Source organism: Dendrobates tinctorius, unplaced genomic scaffold, assembly GCF_039654945.1.
Source record: "Dendrobates tinctorius isolate UK_male_01 unplaced genomic scaffold, ASM3965494v1 ptg000377l, whole genome shotgun sequence".
Classification (NCBI taxonomy): Eukaryota; Metazoa; Chordata; class Amphibia; order Anura; family Dendrobatidae; genus Dendrobates; species Dendrobates tinctorius.
This window is the reverse complement of record NW_027362043.1, coordinates 2,711,478-2,734,856: the sequence shown is the minus strand read 5'-3', so window position 1 is coordinate 2,734,856 and position 23,379 is coordinate 2,711,478. Positions and strand designations below refer to the sequence as shown.

The window sequence follows — 23,379 nt, the reverse complement described above, 5'->3', positions numbered from 1 at the left end:
GCCAGCCTCGCCAGTCAGATAGCTTACGCAGGAGACCTTGTAGTCAACGCTTCTTTAGATGCCGCCAATTGCGCTGCACAGGCAGCTGCAAATGCAGTTTCCATTAAAAGGGCCCTATGGCTCCACGACTGGCGGGCAGATTCTGCTTCCAAGAGATTGCTGACTTTTCTGCCTAATCAAACTGGTCGCATAGTTGGAGAGAAACTGGATCAGCTCATTTCTGACGCTACCAGAGGCAAGAGTAAATTCCTTCCTCAACAAAGGCCCGTCCGGCCGTTTCAGATTCAACAGCCGACTAGATTTCGGCCTCTTCGTAACAATTCCATTTGGTCCTCCACAACCTTCTCTTCGGAATCAGGTCGATCCCCACATGGAGACGGAGGTTCCCAGGTCTCATACAGACCTAACCGCGCTTGGAAACCCAGGCCAAGGGCATCTGGATCTAAGGGAGCTAGATCCCACAGATCCTCTACACAATGACTCATTGCTGTATCCGGCGGACACCGACAAAGTAGGCGGTCATCTACTTTCGTTTTGTCAAGCCTGGCTCACGGTCGTCCATGACGAGTGGGTCAGAGAGCTGATGTCCTCCGGGTACAAGATAGAGTTTTCTTCTCCCCCCACATGGTTTTTCCGGTCCTCCCCTCCCAAAACAAGGACAATAGCTTTCCTTCAGGCTGTACTTGCGCTGCAAAGGGATGGAGTCATTATTCCGGCCCCTCAAGAGGAAAGATTCAAGGGTTTCTATTCAAACCTATTTGTGGTTCCAAAAAAGGACGGAACGATGCGGCCCATTCTGAACCTCAAGCTGCTGAACAGATTTGTCAGGGTACGACGATTCGGAATGGAATCTCTCCATTCAGTCGTCGCCTCCATGGTAAAAGAAGAGTTCCTAGCATCCATCGACATCAAGGATGCTTACCTTCACATCCCAATTTTTCAGTTCCATCAACAGTTCCTTCGCTTCGCAATTTGCGAGAAACATTTCCAGTTCGTTGCCTTGCCTTTCGGCCTCGCCACCGCCCCCAGAGTCTTCACCAAGGTCATGGCAGCTGTCATGGCCATTGTTCACCCTCGGGGAGTGGTGGTACTTCCGTATCTGGACGACCTACTCATCAAGGGTCCATCCCTTTCAGCCTGGAAGGAATCCGGAGGTATTACGGTGGATACACTTTCTTGCCTGGGCTGGAAAATAATCTTCGAAAAGTCTTCTCCAGTACCTGCTCAGCAAATTTCCTTCTTGGGAATGATCCTGGACACTTCCCGCGGATTGGTCCTTCTCCCTCCAGAAAAGGCTCTGGCCTTATGACAGGGAGCACGGATTTTTTCTCGCCCGGTTCCTCACTTCATACGTTTCAGCATGGGGATTCTCGGAAAGAGGTAGCAGCAATAGAAGCGGTCCCGTTTGCACAGTTTCATCTCTTCCCTTTGCAACATGTGCTGCTGTTGGCTTGGGATAAGAACCTGTTCTCCCTAGACCATCGGTTCCGTCTGTCTCTGCGGGTCAGACAGACCCTCAAGTGGTGGACGCCGAAGTCCTCCCTGAATCAAGGAAAGTCCTTTCTTCCAGTACGTTGGTTAGTGGTGACCACCGACGCCAGTCTTCTTGGCTGGGGTGCAGTTTTCCGCCACCACACTGCACAGGGTCGTTGGTCCGTTCGAGAGTCGCATCTCCCCATCAACATCTTGGAGATACGAGCGATCAGGTTAGCCCTACTGAGTTTTCAACATCTCCTCCCCCATCAGGATCCAATCCGACAACGTCATGGCTGTGGTGTATATCATCTGTCAGGAGGGGACCAGCAGCAGAACAGCCATGTACAAAGTGAGTCACATCCTCCGTTGGGCCGAGACCAACCGTTCTTGGTGATCCACTTCCAGGGTGTAGAAAATTGGGCGGCGGACTTTCTCAGTCGCCAGGGCCTCGCATCGGGAGAATGGTCTCTTCATCCGGAAGTTTTTCAGCAGATTTGCCGCCGCTGGGGGACTCCGGATGTGGATCTCATGGCCTCAAGAGTAAACAACAAGATCCCCCGGTTTATTGCCTGGTCACGCGATCCATGTGCTGTTGGAGCAGATACTCTAGTTCTGCCGTGGCATCGGTTTCGACTCCCGTACATTTTTCCCCCTCTTCCTTTACTCCCAAGGGTTATCAGGAAAATCAGAGCAGAGGGGGTACCAGTGATCCTAGTCGTGCCGGACTGGCTGCACAGGGCATGGTACGTGGAACTAGTTCAACTTGTCGCCGACGTTCCCTGGCGACTACCAGATCGTGTGGATCTACTTTCGCTGAGCCTGATTTACCACCAGAACTCTGGGGCCCTGTCTTTGATGGCATGGCCATTGAATCCTGGATTTTAGCTCAAGCTGGATTTTCTCATGAAGTGATCTCCACCATGACTAGTGCTAGGAAGCCCCTGTCCATGCGCATTTATCATTGCACCTGGAGAATCTTCTTCTCGTGGTGCAAGGACCATGGACGATCTCCTCTCGTGTTCTCCATATCTTCCATATTGGAATTCCTGCAATCCGGATTAGAGTCGGGTCTAGCGCTTAGCTCTCTCAAAGGACAAGTTTCAGCCTTGTCAGTTCTATTCCAACGCAAAATTGCCACCAGATTACAGGTGATGACGTTCATTCAGGGAGTTTCCCATGTGGCGCCTCCCTATAAAAGGCCGTTGAAATCATGGGATCTTAACTTGGTCCTCGGAGTCTTACAGGAAGCCCCTTTTGAACCACTGCAGGACGCGTCACTAAACTTTCTGCCGACCTATGTTCCTGAATTTTCATCAGGACAAGGCAGTTTTGAGGATGTCTCCATCTTTTCTGCCAAAGGTTGTATCTTCTTTTCATCTCAATGAGGAGATTGTTTTGCGTTCATTCTGTCCGGCACCAGTCCATTGTATCGAGAAGGCTCTTCACACTCTGGATGTGGTTAGGGCTCTTAGATAGTACATCTTGCGGACGGCTCCCTTCCGCAAGTCAAATGCTCTGTTCGTGCTTCCAGGGGCATAGGAAGGGTCTAGCCGCTTCTAAAGCCACACTAGCCAAGTGGATTCGCTTGGCTATTCAGGAGTCCTACCGTGTCAGGGGCACACCTGTCCCAGCAGGGATTAAGGTGCATTCTACTCACTCAGTGGGTGCCTCTTGTGCCATTCGGCACCAAGCATCAGCAGAACAGGTCTGCAAAGCTGCAACTTGGTCCAGCTTGCATACTTTTACAAAACACTACCACATTCATTCTCAGGCCTCTGCAGATGCTGTCCTTGGTCAGCGCATTCTGCAGTTGGCAGTACCACAGCTGTAAGCCAGTGGTACATGGAGTATTAGCAGTTGTGTTGCTCCCCACCCAGAGACTGCTTTAGGACGTCCCATGGTCCTGTGTCCCCCAATGAGGTGTAGGAGAAATAGGGATTTTTGTGTGTACTCACCATAAAATCCTTTTCTCCGAGCCAATCATTGGGGGACACAGCACCCACCCTGTTAGCCTATTGGTTTGTTGTCTCTTTCTTAGGTTTTGACATAGTTTACTGTTTCTTGTTTAATGCTCCTACTGCTTTGTCACCGAACTGGGTCAATCTCGGTCAGTGGAGGGTGTATACTGCAGAGGAGGAGTTAATTTTTTTTCTGTGATTCACTTAGTGTCCTCCTAGTGGCAAGCAGCATAACACCCATGGTCCTGTGTCCCCCAATGATTGGCTCGGAGAAAAGGATTTTACGGTGAGTACACACAAAAATCCCTATTTTGCCTTTCTACTCAGCTAATACTTCTCTTTTCTCTGCTCTATGTAGAAACAGAAACTCTCCTGTCCCTGCATTTATCAATCCCCTCTTCATCTCCTGACCCAGCTACTCCCTCCTCCACGCTGCCATTAACTTTTGCAGTGACTGAAAATTCAAGCAGGAAAAATTGACTTCCATTGTCTACATAGAAGGATTCAGCAAATCAGTTTTTAATCATGTGATAAGTACACAGTGCTGGATAACATGATAATAGCAATATATTAAGAGGATAAACACTTTGATGGAAGGACTGCTTCTTTATAAGGGTTTTCCAGGCAATGTAGAAAATTAGTAAGGGAGTGTAACACTAGGATTCCTAACATATAAACATTTAAGATTCTGCTCTGTTTGATCAACCCAATAGTTGTCATGTGATTACTCATATGCGATTTGCATATTTTTGGTCACGTGATGTATTTTCTCTTAAAGAGAGCCTGTCATTTGCGCAAAAAAGTGAGTTTGTACTACACTGAAACATTGCCCTTAAGGAAGCCCCCTAGTGTTTTTCCACTACAATAACCCTTTCATTGTCCCATAGAGTATGATGCCCCAAAAATGCTCCCTTCCACATTCCTCCACACAATTTGCCCCTACAGTAACCTCACCACACATGCACAGTATGATGTTACCACATTGCAACTCAAAACAATGATTACCATTAAGTGCCTCCCACACAGTATGATGCTGCCATAGTGACCCGATATGGCATGAAGTGCCTACAGTATATCTCCAGGTCCTCCCCCACCCACATTATAATGTCCCTACACGGGGTCCTCAGCAGGCCCCTGAGCAGGACCGTAGAGGGTGCCAGCTGGTTTCAACTGTATGTGCGTTCTCGGACGCACATTCAGATGAAATGTATCACGGTACAGAAAACCACCAACGTTCTGCATCCCAATACTTAAAATGGCCACCGGCCTACCAGAGGCCCTCAGCATGCCCATCGAGGGCACTGCATGACAGTGATGTCATATGCTGCCCCCAACATGCTCGCTGACTTCAGCTTCTGGCCTCCAATAAGCTGACGGCCATTTTAATGACTGCACCATATGTATTTTGTTCTCCTCTGTGGATGCGGCAGTATGAGACATATAGAGGCCCAGGACGGGGAACATAGGGGCGCAGTACAAGGGACATACAGCCCAAAATGGGGGAACATATGGACCCAGGATGGGGAACATTATTAAATGAAAGAGCCCAGGATGGGAAACATTATTAAATAAAGGGGCCCAGAATGGGGACATTATTATAGGAAGAGGCCATAATGAGGAACAAAGATTATTAATTTGCGGGGGACATTATGACTGCTGTAATATACTTTACTTTTGAGAATACTGTTTTCCATGGGGTGAATAAAAGGCAGATCATGTTACATGTTACTCTACAGGGTGGCACTATGTTATTTTTTTCTTCAACTGGCACAGCAAAAAGTCAGGGAAAAAGTGGAGAATGTGCTCAGTAAACTATCAGCTATAGATGTATTTGTATTATTTTCTGCAGAGACAAGTCCTTGCTGGAAAGGAAGAAGTGATAGCGGTCTGCGCCAGATGAAGAAGGAAAACAATGAGGACTTTAACTAGAGATATCACTGGTAAGTCACTGTACACTTACACTATACATTGCATACTATATATAGAGCTCCTGTGTATAATGTCACTGGTGATCCCTGTATTACCTGTGCACTGACACGATATACACAGGAGGTCTTTATAATGTTACCAGTGGTAATATTTGTTTATTACTACTGCGGTTTTTATTCATGATCAGTATTGTAGTTGTATGTGATGGTAACATGTGGCCTGGTCATGGTATGGTAGTATTTGTTCCCTGTATGTAGTATTATTCAGTCACTATGTGGTGATAATATGTGGTCTGGTCAGTGAGGCTGTATTTGTCCCTTGTATGTGATATTATTCAGTCACCAAGTGGTGGTAATATGTGGTCTGGTCATGGTGTGTCTCTTGTATATGGTATTATTGGTATAGAGGATTGTGTTGTGTATGGCAGTCACTTGTACTTTCTGATATCAATAAGATTCATTTCCATTAGAGATTAAATACTTGGAAGTTTAACCCTTCCCAGTCATGTGACTGTTGCACTTAGTAGCAAAGATGCACTTACAGGGGTTCCCGGTGAAAACAAGTAATTATTTACCACAGGATAAGTGATAACTTATTGATTAGTGGGGTTTCGACTGCTGGGATTTGTCCGATTTGCACAATGTGGAATTTTTATCTCAATTAGAAAAATATTCAGCATTGAGAGTCCTCAGTGGTTGATGCCTTTTAATGGCTAACTGAAAAGATGGTAACACATTGCAAGCTTTCGAGACTACTCAGGTCTCTTCATCAGGCTAGACTAATACAAAATCCTTACCTTGGCCATGTCTCTGAGCACTGAACACCTTGTACTGGGCTCTCCAGGAAGGTTGCAGTTCTGGAATATGCCACCACTGGAGAATATGTTTCTGGTCGCTTCTCGTTTGATTCTTTTCAAATCTTTGGCAGTTATTGTTCATTTTTTTTCTCAACACATTTTTGTGCGTCTCTATTGAATATTTTCAACAAAATATTTGCCCAGATGTGATATGTACAGACCATGTTCTTGTATGGTCACTCAGTCATTACACGTGTGGTGTCTGCACACTGCAACACGCCAAGATATTCACCTTTAGTATTAAATTAATGCAGAGGTGCACAAATACGCTATATAGCCAATATACAAACATGTAGACACATGATGCATCAGCACACTGCAACCAATGAACTCCAATATTTCCACAAACATTAAAAATGTTAAGTACTTAGTTAACATTTTTGTAGTACATATCGGGGTGTGTGGCCCCCTCCAGGGTTTGCACCCTTATGTAGGCATCTTCCCCATAAAAGGTTTTAGGCAGGACATATAGTGGTTGGGGATCATCCATATTAAAAAGGTCAACGTGATGTGGTTGGATGGCTTTTGTGATGTAATGTATATATATAAACATATATATATATAAAAAGCTAAGTAACTTATGTTTTTAGTGTTTACAGCAATATTGGAGTTCATGTATTCATTAATCGCGGTGTGCTAATACATCATGTATGGGTGACACAGTGGCTCAGTGGATAACATTGCAACACTGGGCTCCTGGATTCAAATCTCACCAAGGACAACATCTGCAAGGAGTTTGTATCCCGTGTTTGCGTGGGTTTCCTCCCACATTCCAAATACACACTGACAGAGAATTTAGGTTGTGAGCTCCATTGGGGACAGTGCCAATAATGTCTGTAAAGTGCTGTGGAAATAATGGTGCTATAAATAAAATGTATATGTTCATATATTGGCCATCAGAGTATTTATGCACCTGTACATTAAATTTAATACTGCACATGTGCAAGTCCTAATTTTTCTTGTTTTTACAGTACACATCAGGGGCACATTTATAATATTCTCAGCGCAGGAACTTTTTTTTTTTTTAACACATACAATTGTTAACTTATTCTGATTCTAAGATCTATTGATTAAAATAAACTTTGTGGGAAAACCTTGGACAATTTGAGTTTTCAGAGTCCGTTAAAGCTTTTTTGGGGCCATTTTGCCTGAAGAAAACAAGCTGCCTAATAATTCTGCACACTTTTGACATTGGTGCTGTGTGGTGGCCATTGTTGTTGTGGTTTTGTGCTTGTGGGGTGGTGCGGGCTGGAGTCTTGCAGTGTGGGTGCTGAGGCCCTAGACCATCCACCCTGCCAGTGCATTGTCACTGAAGCGGTTGCTAGCACACGACGCAGCTCCTTTAAGACAATCAGGACCCTCTGAGAGGGTCACCGTGACATGGCAGTGGGCTTCATATAGTCTGACCGGAATGTTAAACTAAGAACCTCATGTTATATATCTTTGCATGGCGAAATTAGATCATGTTGAATCCTTAGGCCAGATCCTCCCCATTAGTTTGTATGTTCTCCCTGTGTTTGCGTGGGTTACCTCCGGGTACTCCGGTTTCCTCCCACAATCCAAAGACATACTGATAGGGAATCTAGATTGTGAGCCCCATTGTGAGTCCCCATTGGGGACAGTGATGATAATGTATGCAATCTGTAAAGCGCTACAGAATATATAAAAAAAATTATTATTGTTACACATCACCTGATCTGCTTCATCCAATAAGCAATCAGGTTTATACATCTTGGAATTGGAAAATGTATAAAAATTATAGGGTCAAAATACTTGCCTCATTGTTCACACAGTGTATAGGATTGCACACTGCACACTCGTATACACAGTACAGTTTGTAGGAATATTAAAATAATTTGCAATGTATACATTTTTTTTTTACATCCATAAAAATTAAAATGCACGGTTAGCATTGCTCAGCATATACAGGATAGGCGCAGTCACAGTGCCAGCCAGGGAACAATCAAATTAATTGACTGCCTACTGGTGCTGCTTGTTACTCTTCTTAGCGTTCTTCTGGTAGAGATTCCCACTAGCTGGGCGCAGAGTAAGGCCAGGGTCACACTGGCGAGGGATACGGCCGAGTGAGAGGCGCTAAAAGCACGCATTATACACGGACCAATGATTCTCTCCGCCCGTAGTACGCCAATGCAAGTCTATGGGTGCGCAAAAAATACGGATTACACACGGACCACACATGTGACTTGCGAGAAATACGCACCAGGTGTCTTTTAGCAAAGCCGGCAATTCAGTGCGCTATACAGTAAACTCACACTGACAGGTTTAATAAAGAAACGAAAGAATAGATATATACACATAGAATGTATATATATATATATATATATGCATTCTATGTGTCTATATCTATTCTTTGGTTTCTGTTAGAAACCCTGTCATAGGGCTCCATTATATGTCCATTTTGCAAGGCTGCGAGAAAATCTCGCCATACGGATTACATACGGATGCTTATATGCGCTAAATACGCGACCACATCTTGATTACGGATGACATACGGAGCACTGTTTAGGGGCCATTCATCCGTATTACGCATGTAAAATACTGACCGTATTTTGCGTCGGTTAGTGTGACCCCGGCCTTATGAGCAGAGTACAGCATATTCTTGACTCTGGAGAGGTCGATTTCTCCTGACCCAATCCCTCCAAAGGTCCCCCGCCCCCTCTTTTACATTAAGTAAAGACAAGCGACAACCATTTTCTTTTGGGTAATAACGGCCACAGCAGCCCATTTATTGATATTCATTGGTAATCAAAGACACTTGGTGAGGTCCTCGAAGTTATAACAGTCTGGTGGTTTTTTAGAATGGCATTGCCCCTTTCCCCCAGCCTTACTCCTAGCCGCGTTTTCCTCCGACTCAGAAGCACCATGCACCGAGGGAAGGGGTGCACTCTTGACCATGTGATCCCAACGTTCCATCGCCGGGTATCACCCACCAACTAGTGTTACTGTGATCCCGACGTTCCATCGCCAGGTATCACCCAAATCTCAAGTTAACTTGAATCCGACATTCCATCGCCGGGTATCACCCAAATGTCCAGTTAATGTGAACCTGACGTTCCATCGCCAGGTATCACCCAAAACTCACCAGACCACCACCACATTAAATGAAGGGGATCCATGCATATAACAAATCCCCAATCCTAATTTTACCCAACTTCGAGGACCCACCAACGCCTCAAAAAACATTAATACCCACTGTAGCAGAGACCTTTTGCTCACGAAGAGCAAACCGACAGTACTCGGGAGAGGAAACCCCCCCTTTTTACTTTTTAGGTGGAAACCTCCGGGGAACCACGACTGACGGATTGCCCTTCCCCAGGGCTAACACGGTCAATGCAATTAAATTCTCTCTTTCTTTTATTGTAATTCTTGTCTGTCAACTTTTTTTTTTTTAAAGAAAAGCACAATTTACAAACATTATTGGACATGATAATGCCGCCGATGATCGCCACTGTGACCCGAAGTTTTCTTTCCTCTGAGGTGAGTGGGTCTTGCTGTCCAGTCCTTCGGAGGTCAGAAAGGGGCTTCACTACCCCTGGTCAGTCCTTTTGTCTTTATAACCCCACCTGTCATATCCCCTTTACCTCCAGACCCCTACCCCTCGGCTCATCTTACACAAACCCCCCCCAGCTGTACCTATGTCGTCACGCCCTCCCAGTGTCATGTCAGCCTCCCCTTATTTCTTCGTTCCCATGTCCAGCTGATACTTGACTCTGGAGAGGTCGATTTCTCCTGACCCAATCCCTCCAAAGGTCCCCGCCCCCTCTTTTACGTTAAGTAAAGACAAGCGACAACCATTTTCTTTTGGGTAATAACGGCCACAGCACCCCATTTATTGATATTCATTGGTAAATCAAAGACACTTGGTGAGGTCCTCGAAGTTATAACAGTCTGGTGGTTTTTTAGAATGGCATTGCCCCTTTCCCCCAGCCTTACTCCTAGCCGCGTTTTCCTCCGACGCAGAAGCACCATGCACCGAGGGAAGGGGTGCACTCTTGACCATGTGATCCCGACGTTCCATCGCCGGGAATCACCCAATCCCATACTGATGTGATCCCGGCGTTCCATCGCCAGGTATCACCCAAATCTCAAGTTAACATGAATCCGACGTTCCATCGCCGGGTATCACCCAAATGCCCAGTTAATGTGAACCCGACGTTCCATCGCCAGGTATCACCCAAAACTCACCAGACCACCACATTAAATGAAGGGGATCCATGCATTTAACGAATCCCCAATCCTAATTTTACTCAACTTCGAAGACCCACCAACGCCACACCGAGAGCACCTTGACCACCTCAAGTGTTCGAGACCCCACCATTCAGCAATGCTGTGGCCTTTTCAATGCCTTCTTGCAATCCCAATGTCCGCAAGTCAGTCCCCAGGGCGTTCAAATGCACTCCATCTGCTAACCAAAATTACTCCTCCATACTGTCAAAACTCGCATGACGTACCGCTACTCCCCCGTTCTGCACCACAAATTTGGATACTGGTTTGTCGATTTTAATTCGTGCCTTGTTAATCCTTTCAACGGATCGGGCTCCCCTCCAAAATTTCCTGGGTACCATGTCAGACCACACACTACTTTTAAATTTGGGAACGCCCCCCCATAGCTGCTTCAAGTCTACTTTGATGTCCCAAACCAGCCACTTCCCAGACCATACTCCCAGGTCATTACCCCCCACATGCAGGACTAAGATATCAGGCGCTTTATGGCACTGTCTGCTTGTTAAAACTCGTGAATTACCCGACCCCATGTTAAACCCGTAGACCCAATCCATCTAGTTAACGTCACATCCCTTTTGAAACCCAGCTGTCTACCGTCAGTCCGTCTGTCTGCTCATAGCACTCGACAGTGAACATAACAATGGCCTAGAATCCAGATTAGCTTGTGGAACCCGCTCTGTAATAAAACATAAGTTATTGCAATATGTCAGTTACCCAAAAGATTGGCCCCTTCACATCCATGGGGTCGTACATAGGACTGATACCATTTTGACTCCCACCGGCCAATTCTCATTATGATTTCCAAACTTAAACCTCCAACTGCTGCCTCTGTTGCAGCCCTGATGTGAAAGGAATGACCTCCATAGCTGTGCGTCTCCATGCCCTCTTCTTCCAAGCACCTCCGAAACCCTTGATAAATTGATATTCTGATAAAAGGGGGCTAGTTCTCATGACATAACAATGGTTCCCCTTTGCCTGGGCCTAGAAGCTATAAATATTCCAAAACATCGCAATGGGCACATAATATCCTTCACCTTTCCCAACATTACCTTGTTCCTTTTATCCCATTGGTCCGTTTTTGACTTACTGATTCAAAATTCATATTCTATATTCACAGTGTCACACTGCCAGCCACGGTGCAGAATGACTACCTGCTGATCTATAGGCCTAATGTTAAGCAGTCATCAGGAGAACACATGCAGTATTTGTTCTCTTCCTTGCTGAGGAGGACATAATGGTGGGGCAGGCCGTCCAGTGCTGGGTGTACATCACTGACTGCACTAATACTGTAAGTGCTGAGCATTGCTGAAATATACAGATTGTTGTGCAAATCTTGAAATAAGTCACTCTCCTTTGATGCTATGCACACCATGGAAAGTGAATGAAGCAGAACAGCACAGTTTCTCCCTGGAGGAGACGTGTGCTGAAGTTGGATCATTTGAATGATCGGTTTGTGCTATGATTGAGTTTCTCCTCAGTTTTGGTATATGTGTTGCTAATGAGTTTTTTGTCAAATTATTACTAGATTCTCTTTTACAATAAGTAATGAAAATTGTAGCGATATGTCCTCTCTTAAATCATGTGTAACAATGTCCATGTACAGACTGAGATGTATGGACTGGCCGCCTAGTATGAGGAACGTCAAGTTCAGGTAAGGAGACCTGTGGCTGGTCCATGCACGATAGTCTGTTCTCTGTAATACAGAATGTCTGAATTTCAGACTACGTCGAGAAAGGTAGGGAAGACACATCTGTATCTCTACTTACACCAATAAATTGACATTGATATGAAAAAAAAAAACACAAACAAAAAGGATTTATTATACATGCTGTAAAAACAACGTTCTATGCAAATGTTTTGTTCAATGTTTGCGGCATCTGCGTAATATAAAATACAGAAAGCTGGTGCAAAACTTTTCATATCCAGTGTTTTCTAGGACTGTGTCATATAGGGAATCATCTCCAAGTTACAGGTCAGTGGCAGGACCTCCCCAGCTGTAATCTTCATCCTCGGAGCTGGAACTTCTTGCACGATTAAATTTTCTACGAAGCGCATCATGCTCATATTCCCTGCTGAGGTGGAAGTGACAACCATCGTTAATGTACAGCATAGTAAGAGTAAAACAGCTTTCACGTGGCTATCACATAACTAATACAGACTTTTACTTTCATGAACATACCCCTGCTCCTGCATTATAAAGAACTTGGCTCTGATTCATCATGGGTGGGTTTTTTGTCACTATTTTGACTTGTGGCTCTTTCTGATTTTTGTGTGTCAAATTCATTAATTTGCGCAAAGCCAAAAATTGTCTTTTTTCTCCTTTATTTAACTGGTTTTGCATTTGGTAGGGGAGAAAAGTCACTGAGTCACAAAATTTCTCAAATGTACCAAATAACTGCTGTGCATAAAATTCCAGTGGGAGCAGAGATGTGCAAAATCTTGAGTTCTAAAAAATATAATCACTGTTCATGAGTCTACCTAAAACATCTGGAAAAGCCACGTTGATATAAAGATAAGAAAACAAACTAAACCTCAAGACTACTTGGAAAATAAAACCAATGCAAATCATTTGATGAATTGGTCGTAAATCTAAAAGTCATTAATTGAGGATATTCACACCAAAACAAACTGCAGGAAATGCAATGGTCAACCAGGCCCAACATCTACAGTTCGGTCTGCTGCGTTGTTTCAGAGAGAAGAAAAGGCATTTGGGCGACTTGCTTTGGCACTCACTTCTCTGACCATCCAGGTAACCGTTCATATATTTTGTCTGTTTGTCGCTTCATGGTTCTCCAAACATCATAATGTGGGAGTATTGCTTCTTCTACTCCAGCACTACAGCTATTATTCTAGAGATTTTTCCTATCAATTTGCTTCTATTACACCTTGAGGCTAATACCATCATGTGGGGTCAGGGTCCATTACACCACTCTACCTTTCAGTTGCAGGCACTCTCATTTAGTTGCTGGCTACTTATCCAGATACTTCCCTTCTACCTGGAGACATATGATGAGATATGCTATTACTCTGTATTTACATTCCTTCATCTACTATACAATAATGTTTTTGGCTTTGGATACTTTTTCCACACCACTGGGTACCATCACTTCATCCACAGTCCTACTATTTAGATATATTGTGCCTATAATTATAGAAAAATGTATGATATACTGTATTTGATACCATTGCTCCATTTACAGGCGCAAACATACCATATGTGATCATTATACACACATTGTATGTATATATGTACACACACGTGTATAATATACCGTATATACTCGAGTATAAGCCGAGGCCTCCAAATTTTGCCACAAGAAAACTGGGAAAACTTATTCACTCGCATATAAACCTAGGGTGGAAAATACAGCAGCTACTGGTAAATTTCAAAAATAAAAATAGATACCAATAAAAGTAAAACTAATTGAGACATCAGTAGGTTAAATGTTTTTGAATATCCATATTGAATCAGGAGCACCATATATCCGCACAGAGATTGAAGCTTCAGAGACTGGGAGTTCTGTGGAAACTGTTTGGGTAAGAATACAAGGACAGAACAATGCAAAGGTCACCATTGTAGGCATTTACTACAGGCCGCCTGTGCAAGGTGAAGATATGGATGAACTCTTTATGCATCAAATGGCCAAGTTCTCCAAAAAATATGACATAGTTGTCATGGGAGATTTCAACTATCCAGACATTTGTTGGGAATCTCTCTCAGGCAAAACTAACAGGTCAAGGAAATTCTTATCCTCTCCTGCTGACAACTTTATCTTCCAAAAGGTAGGGGAGAAAACAAGGGGAACTGCTACCTTGGATCTAATCCTTATAAACAGGGAGGAAATGGTTGAGGAGGTAAATTGGCTGGGACCCTAGGAGGTAGCGACCATGCTATTTTAGAATTTTGGATAACTAGAGGAGGAAGACCTGTGAAGACTCAGACGTCAAGGTTAGATTTCAGAAAGGCAGATTTTAAGGGATTCAGAAAGAGAATTGGAGGGATCCAATGGCTGGATATCCTTAAAGACAAAAATGTCCAGGAAGGATGGGAAATCTTGAAAAGTGAAATTCTCAAAGCACAATTGTTAACAATTCCGAAAAGAGGGAAGAATAGGAAGCATTTAAGGAAACCAGGATGGATGACCACAGAACTTAAGCACATGCTAAAAAGGAAGAAAAAAATGTTTATAAAATGGAAAGAGGGAGGCATATCTAAAGAAGAATATAATGCTGTCTGCAGAACCTGCAGGGCACAAATCAGATTATCTAAAGCTGAAAATGAATTGAGGCTTGCAAGAGATGTCAAAAGCAATAATAAAGGATTTTGGGGATATGTCAAAAGTAAAAGAAAAGTCAAAGATGCTATAGGATTTTTACAGGATGAAAATGATGAAATGGTAAGACAGGATGTTGAGAAGGCTGAACTTTTAAATTCCTATTTTGCATCTGTTTTCTCTCAGAAAGGAAATGTAACATCAACTGTTCTTCACTGTCCTATTAAGGGAATAGAAGAATCCAGGATATCTATAAACAGAAAGATAGTGCGGAAACACTTAGCTAACCTAAATGAATTCAAGTCTCCAGGTCCAGATAAATTACACCCCAGAGTACTGAAGGAGATAGCAGAAGAAATTTTTGAACCCCTCTCCATAATCTTTGAAAATTCTTGGAGAACAGGAGAAGTCCCAGAAGACTGGAGAAGAGCAAATGTTGTTCCTATCTTCAAAAAGGGGAAGAAGGTGGACCCAGGCAACTATAGGCCGGTGAGTCTGACTTCTATACCAGAAAAGATCTTTGAACAGATTATTAAACAACATGTATGTCAGTACCTGGATAAGGATGAAGTGATTAAACAGAGTCAGCATGGGTTTGTAACTAATAAGTCATGTCAGACTAACTTAATTTCCTTCTATGACGGAATCACTGATTGGGTGGATCAGGGAAATGCTGTAGATACATTATATCTTGACCAGCAAAGCATTTGACAAAGTATCTCATACAATCCTTATTGAAAAAATGACTAATTATGGAATGGACAAGGCAACTGTTAGGTGGATTCATAACTGGCTTAGTGATCGGACCCAAAGAGTGGTCGTAAATGGCTGCACATCCAGTTGGAAGAATGTCTCAAGTGGGGTACCACAGGGCTCTGTCCTGGGCCCTGTATTGTTCAACATCTTTATCAATGATTTAGATGAAGGAATTGAGGGTAAACTGATTAAATTTGCTGATGACACAAAGCTAGGAGGGAGAGCTAATACTAGAGAAGAGAGAGAGGATTCAAAAAGATATAAATAAACTGGAGAAGTGGGCAGCAACTATCAGAATGGTTTTTAACAGGGAAAAATGCAAAGTACTACATCTGGGCAATAAAAATGAAAAAAGCATGTACAGAATGGGAGGAATAGGGCTAAGCAACAGCACATGTGAAAAAGACTTGGGTATACTAATAGATCACAGACTGAATATGAGTCAACAGTGTGATGCAGCAGCAAAAAAGGCAAATACAATTCTAGGATGTATTAACAGAAGCATACAGTCTAGATCACGTGAAGTCATTATTTCCCTCTACTCCTCTTTGGTCAGACCTCATCTGGAATATTGTGTCCAGTTTTGGGCACCACATTTTAAAAAGGACATCAACAAACTGGAGCAAGTTCAGAAAAGAGCGACCAGAATGGTGACCGGTCTGCAAACCCTGTCTTATGAGAAAAGGTTGCAGGATTTGGGAATGTTTAGTTTGCAAAAGAGAAGACTGAGAGGAGACTTAATAGCTGTCTACAAATATCTAAAGGGCTGTCACATTGTAGAAGGATCATTTTTATTTTCATTTGCACAAGGAAAGACTAGAAGCAATGGGATGAAACTGAATGGGAGGAGACACGGATTAGATATTAGAAAAAACTTTTTGACAGTTCGAGTGATCAATGAGTGGAACAAGCTGCCACGAGAAGTGGTGAGTTCTCCTTCAATGGAAGTCTTCAAACAGAGGCTGGACAGACATCTGACTGGGATGATTTAGCGAATCCTGCTTTGAGCAGGGGGTTGGACCAGATGGCCCAGGAGGTCCTTTCCAACTCTACGATTCTATGATTCTATATAATGCTCCATACAGTTCATGATGGACCCCATAAGATGCTCCATAGAAAATACACCCGACATAATGCTGCACAAAGGTTAATAATGGCCCCATAAGATGCTCAATAGAATATGCCCCATATGCTGCTCCATAAAGGTTATGGCCCCATAAAATGCTCCATAAGTTTATGCCCCGTATGCTGCCCCATAAGATGCTCCATAGATTATGCCCCCATATACTGCTCCATAAAGGTTATGGCCCCATAAGATGCTCCATAGATTATGCCCCATAAGATGCTCCATAGATTATGCCCCATATGCTGCTCTATAAAGGTTATGGCCTCATAAAATGCTCCATAGTTTATGCCCCGTATGCTGCCCCATAAGATGCTCCATAGATTATGCCCCCATATACTGCTCCATAAAGGTTATGGCCCCATAAGATGCTCCATAGATTATGCCCCATAAGATGCTCCATAGATTATGCCCCATAAGATGCTCCATATGCTGCTCCATAAAGGTTATAGCCCCATATGCTGCTGTGAATAAAAAAAATGACTCAGGTGCTGGTGTTCTGAGCAGGCGGGGACACAGGCGCGCTATGGGGGCCAGGTGCTGGAGTCACCGCTGGCTCAGGTGCCGGCACCTGAGATATTCACCTGTCCCCTTTCCACCGCTGCACGCCGCTCTGTCTTCCGGGTCCTCTGTCAGTGACTGTTCAGACAGAGGGCGCGCACTAACCATGTCATCGCGCCCTCTGACCTGAATGTCACAGCCAGAGGATGCAGAGGACAGAGTGGCGAGTGGTGGTGGAACAGGATAATATTGCATATACTTACCACCTCCTGGCGTGGTCTCTGCAGCCCCTGCTTCTCCCACGGTCTCCGGCAGCTCTTCCTTCCTTCAGCGGTCATGTGGTACCGCTCATTAAAGTCATGAATATGCACATATTCATGACTTTAATGAGCGGTACCACGTGACCGCTGAACACAGGCGCCGGAGACCTTGGGAGAAGCGGGCTGCAGAGACCGCGCCAGGAGGGGGTAAGTATGATCTGACACCCCTATACTCGAGTATATATGGTATATATCTCTGGCAAAAATTAAGAGACCACCATATCAAATCCCTGTCATGGCCAGCCCAATCTCCAGACCTGCACCCCATTGAAAACCTCTGGAATGTAATCAAAAGGAAGATGGATAGTCACAAGCCATCAAACAAAGAACTGCTTAAATTTTTTAACCAGAAGTGGCATAAGGTCACCCAAAAGCAGTGTGAAAGACTGGTGGCAAGCATGCCAAGACGCATGAAAGCGGCGATTAAAAATCATGGTTATTCCACAAAATATTGATTTCTGAACTCTTCCCGAGTCAAAATATTAGTATTGTTGTTTCTAAATGATTATGAACTTGTTTTCTTAGCATTATTTGAGGTCTGCAAGCACTGCATTTGTTATTTTTACCATTTCTCATTTTCTGAAAATAAATACAAATTTTAGTGATTGGAAATTCTGAGACATGTTGTCAGTAGTTTATAGAATAAAAGAGCAATTTACGTTTTACTCAAAAATATACCTATAAAGAGAAAAATCAGACAAACTGAACATTTTGCAGTGGTCTCTTAATTTTTGCCAGAGCTGTATATGTGTCCGGTCCAATACATGCATACACACACTGGCTTGCTAAAGTATGTACCCCTTTGACTTTTGGCCTGTTTTTTTATTTTTTTTTCACATTACAACCTCATGTTTGAATGTTATTTTTAATCTCGATTTGTGTTGTACATCAGAACTAAATAGTTTAAGTTGTTGTAGTGAACAAAAATAGAGGCAAAAATTATATTTATGGGATCAAATAACTAAAATTATCATGTGCTTATGTAATCACAGCTTTTGCAATGAAGCCCCTAAAAAAATTTTGGTGCAAGCAATTACCTTCAGAAGTCACATACTTAGTGAAAGGAAGTCCACCTGTGTGCAATCTAGGTGTCCGTCAGTATATACACACTTTTTCTGAAAGGCCACAGCGGCTGAAATTTCTCACGGTGCTAGTGATGAATACAACTTCCATCACTGGCGACTGGTGGGGCTGGTCTCAGGGAGACCAGGCGATAATGATGAGAGCTGACATGAGCACCCGGCACTTGAAAACAGAGCACACTGTACCAATTTTTCCCAGGAGCCAGTAGGTGGTACACTGATGACATCCATGTGTCATCAGTGTGCACATGTGCGAGACATTTTACAGCGCGTGCTGCTGATAAAAATCTAACATGTCAGCGTGTTTTACCCGCGGATACAGTCCGTGGAAGCACACTGACATGTGTGCAGACTGATTCATTGGAATGGGTGTACGTGTGTAAGTGTCTCCGGTACACGTAAAAACTGTCACCACAAGTATCGGAGACAATGACGTGTGAAGGAGGATTAACTTGAAGGAGCTGGAGCAGTTTTTCCATGTGGAATCGTCAAAAATCCCAGTGGCAAGATGTGGAAAGCTCATAGAGACTTATCCAAAACGACTTGCAGCTGTAATTGCCGCAAAAGGAGGCTCTACTAAGTATTGAATTTAGGGACGTGAACAGTTATGCACACTGAAGATTTCAGTTACTTTGTCTTGTTGTTCACTCCACAATAAAAAAGAAAACAAAATGTTGACAGCTGTAGGCATATTTTTAACATGAACTGATTCAAACCCTAAAAAAAAAAAAAAAAAAAAAAAAGTGAGTGAAATTCCAGGTTGTGAGGTAGCAAACACAAAAATCCCAAGGGGGAGAATACTTTTGCAAGCCACTGTAGGCATACATGTCCCTTATCCTGGGCTCCATCCTGGTATATATATATCCCCCATCCTGCTGCTGTTCTTTAATGTATAGAAATAAAATAAACAATTATACTCACCAGGGGGTACATAGAAGTCATGGGGCACCATGGCAGAAATATAATGCACTGAGCGTAATCCTCAGTTTATTATAACGCAAACCCCACAGTCCTCCATATATTATAAAGCATCCCCCATATAATATATTATAATAATATAATCCCCCAGTATTATAATACAAGGCCCATAGTCCTCCATAAAGTATAATGCATAGTCTATAACCTATGTAGTAGTATGGGCACTGATTTAAAAAAAAAAAAAAAAAAAATTACCTTTCCTCCGCTCCCCTGCCATGTGGTATCCTCTTCAGAAGATGGCAGCTGACTTCAGGGTGCAACGGGAGCACATGACGTCACTACCATGCGTCCCTGGTCACGTGTATGCCGACGTCAGCTGTTGGCTCTGATTGGCCGGTAGTGTGTATTGCAGCGCACGGTTGGGATGTGTATTACAGTATTACACCGCACACACACCAGCTGGATGTGCGTCCAAGGACGCACATAAAGTTGAAGCTTCTGCTGGCGTCGGCGGGCCCCTGACCCGCTGGGCCTGGTCAGAGCGGCGACCTCTGTTCCATACAACTGAATGGATTTCTGCAAACCCTGTCATTCAACTATATGGGACAGTCGGAGGCCAGCCTGCAAATTATGCCGTGTGTGGATATACCTTCGTAGTGTAGACATTTGAGCTCACGTAATGCACTAGTTATTGATGAAAAAACATCAGGAATCTCAAAATTAGTTCATGCTTTCAATTACAAAACGTGAAAAAGAGCTGATGCATCCCTTATTACCATACATTTTTACCTTTAGCAAATCAGTAAGGAATCTATTTTGTATTCATTAGAATAGACTGCATCTAATCAGCTACAATATGGCAGGTGTATGGCGGTATTCATAAAACCACTTTCACGCAATTTTATCTCTGCCAGCTTCCATGTATGGCAAGATGCTTAATGTTCTATCTATTGTACCTGTTGCTGTGGCTCCACTGGGGATGTTGCTCCACAGCGCTTTCCTAGAAACAGAAAAAAAACAAAACATTTTTTTAATCTGCAATAACTAGTTTCGCAGTTAAAAGGGTTGCCCATCTTTGGTGACTTTTTTTTTTTTTTAAATTAAATGCATGTTCTTAGGGTTAAGAACAATGTTTGTAACTGGATTTCATTAAAAATTATGTGGACTCTGGTCATAAATCTGAGAGCAGGACAGAAAAACACAAATTAAAGCGTCATAAACACCCCATCAGACCATCATAGTAGTGCTGACTGACGGATTCTCAAAAGGAAGCTCTCACGTCTAGTAATGAGCAAGCCAGAAAATGTTCGGGTATTTGTTACTTGAGTCGACCAAATCGCAATGCTCGGGTGCTCGACCCGAATAGAGAGTATAATGGAAGTCAATGGGGAAACTCGAGCATTTTTCCGCCCCCCCTCCCCCTCCTGCACCACATGCTGCAGTAGCTCGTGTAGAGAGGTAATTTTAGACCAGAGTCCCACTCTTCAAGTTATCTACATAGAGGTGATAACTTTCATACCAGCAGTTGGTGCACCAAATCCCACACAATTTTCCCACTCACTCCCAGGACAGGGAGACATTCAGTGGGATGAATCTGGGTGTTCTTCCCTTCATGAACTCTAACCCTGTGGGTGTAACCCTGAGGTACTCTCGCACAGCTTTAAGAGGTTAATTTCATACCAGGCCCTCTTACTGTCCAGGTTTTGCCTGAATTTGTGCTTCCCCTTGAAATGCATTAGGGACTCAGATGTCCATTTGGGGAATGTGCAAATCAGCAGACTTCTTGCTGAAGTAATCAATGACCAGCCGAACTTTGACAAGTTGGTCAAAGCTGGGGTCATCTCTGGAAGGACACCATGCATTAGCATTGTAATGCAAAAATTTGTGGATGGCTTCAAATCGTTTACGGGTCATATCCATGTGGAACAGTGGAGTGTTGTGTAAAACATCAACACTCCAATATTGCCAAAGTTCTGACTTCTTTAATAGCCCCATGTGAAAGACATGGCCCCAAAATGTTATAATTTCTACTGTGTATACATGGGAACAATTAGAAAATGATGAAGGACTGTTCTGTGCCAAAAATTGCTGGGTGTACAAATTTGTCTCGGCCACCATGAGGTTTACAAAATCAGAGAAAAAAAAAATTACATATTTTTTTTGCTTGGGTCGCCTTGTACAGAAACCCATAAAATGCAGTGGATATCATTGGAAAAAGTGAATATATGCATTAGTCATTAGTAACATTTACCATATTTTTCAGACTATAAGACACACTTTGTTTCTCTAAAAATGTGGAGGAAAATGGGGGGGGTGTCTCATAGTTCAAAGTACTTGCTCTGGCTGTGGTGAGGAGGTGGGGGAGCGGTTTTGGCAGAGCAGCGGGTCACTGCTTGGCAAGCCGAAGGGCAGCTGCCGGAATACTCAATGCTCTGCACTCCAGGACTGTGTGAGCAGAGAGCAGTAAGTATTCATTGCTCTCTAGCCAGAGACTTCCTGCAGCTGCCGACGGTCACATGTGCCGATACTTAAGAGAAATGAATATTCTTGGAATGGAGTGAATATTCATTTCTCTTAAGTATCGGCACACATGACCACTGCTAGAGAGCAATGAATAATCACTGCTTTGCGCGCACACACAGTCCCGGTGTGTAGAGCATTGAGTACTCCGGCAGCTGCCCTTCGGCTTGCAAGCAGTGCATGATGTCCCTGCCATGCGCTGTTTACAAGCATAAAGTAACTGCTGGCAACGGAGCAGGACGCTGTGAGGGAGCGCCGGGAAGGCAAGTGTAATGTTTTTTGTTTTTTTATGTTTTCTGATGGGGCCATGCATACCAGGATTGGGATGGGGGCCAATCATACCAGTTTAAGGATCGGGCTCTGCATACCAGGTTAAGGAATGGGGCCATGCATACTAGGACAAGACGGAGGCCATGCATACCAGGACAAGACGGGGGCCAAGCATACTAGGACGAGATGGGGACTATGCATACCAGGATACGGATGAGGGCGATCATTCCTACCAGGATAGTGAAAGGGGGCCATGCATAAAAAGGGTAGGGATGAGGGGGGGCCATGCATACCAGGATAGGAATGAAGGGGCCATGTGTATCAGAATGGGGATGAGGGGGACCATATATACCAGGATAGTGGAAGTACAGAATTGACCACATTTTTTGCTTCAATTTTTTTCCTAATTTTCTCCTCTAAAACCTAGGTGTGTCTTATGGTCCGATGCGTTTTATAGTCCGAAAAATACGGTATTTTTATTAGATGCACTAAATAATAATTGTTTATGTCCCTTATTAGAAATAAAACTGAAAAAAAAACAAAAAAACAACAATTTACCTGTGCAGGGCTGTATGCATTATAAAGTGGTGATTGACCTCTGTAGTGTGAAGATGGTTCTGAAGGTGACTGGTTTCCATGATAGGAAGCTGTTTCAATAGAGGAATGGCTTTTGTAATTATATGATGAAAAATATGGCGAGTGGTTATCATGGTAAGGAGGTGAATGCTCAACAACAGGTTCAGATGAACGGGCTAGAGCAGGTTCCTGGAAGTTTTCCTCTAGTTCCTGGTCAGTGTAAGCACCACCTTCAGCATCAGTCTCCTCATAGTCACTGTTGGCTCGACTGTCACAGCTCAGGTAATCTGTAGACCAAACTTCTGACCCAGTCATCAGACTCAAAGGTGTAGTATCTGTAGCCTCAGTCTGAAACAAAAACTACATTTCGTTAGTTCCCACATGAAACAGAGAATAGTCACCTTATCGAGGAATTCCAAATCTTCACCTTCTCCTCACTGGTCCATATCGGCCTTGCTTGCTCTGTATGAATAATTTCCTTCAAACTGGGAAGCCAGGAATCACTTGCTCCACTCAAGTTAATAGTGGCTTAAATATCACATGGAAATAGAATAGAATAAGGGAAACAGTAATTG

The 23,379-nt window shown here is 43.5% G+C and overlaps 1 protein-coding gene across 7 annotated transcripts in view; it reads right to left on the bottom strand.

The window, feature by feature from the left end:
- Positions 1-12,255: 12,255 nt before the first annotated feature.
- Positions 12,256-23,379, bottom strand: part of TJP3 (tight junction protein 3) — a 64,798-nt gene continuing 53,674 nt past the window's right edge. For 6 of the 7 annotated variants that reach the window (XM_073563050.1, XM_073563053.1, XM_073563055.1 and 3 more), the window contains exons 18-21: positions 23,232-23,332; positions 22,787-23,152; positions 20,395-20,438; positions 12,256-12,536 (exon numbers count right to left, since the gene is read on the bottom strand). In XM_073563050.1, coding sequence (XP_073419151.1) covers positions 12,431-12,536; positions 20,395-20,438; positions 22,787-23,152; positions 23,232-23,332 — 617 coding nt within the window. In that variant the 3' untranslated portion in view covers positions 12,256-12,430. The remainder of the gene's footprint in view (positions 12,537-20,394; positions 20,439-22,786; positions 23,153-23,231; positions 23,333-23,379) is intronic. The other variant, XM_073563051.1, reaches the window with a different exon arrangement.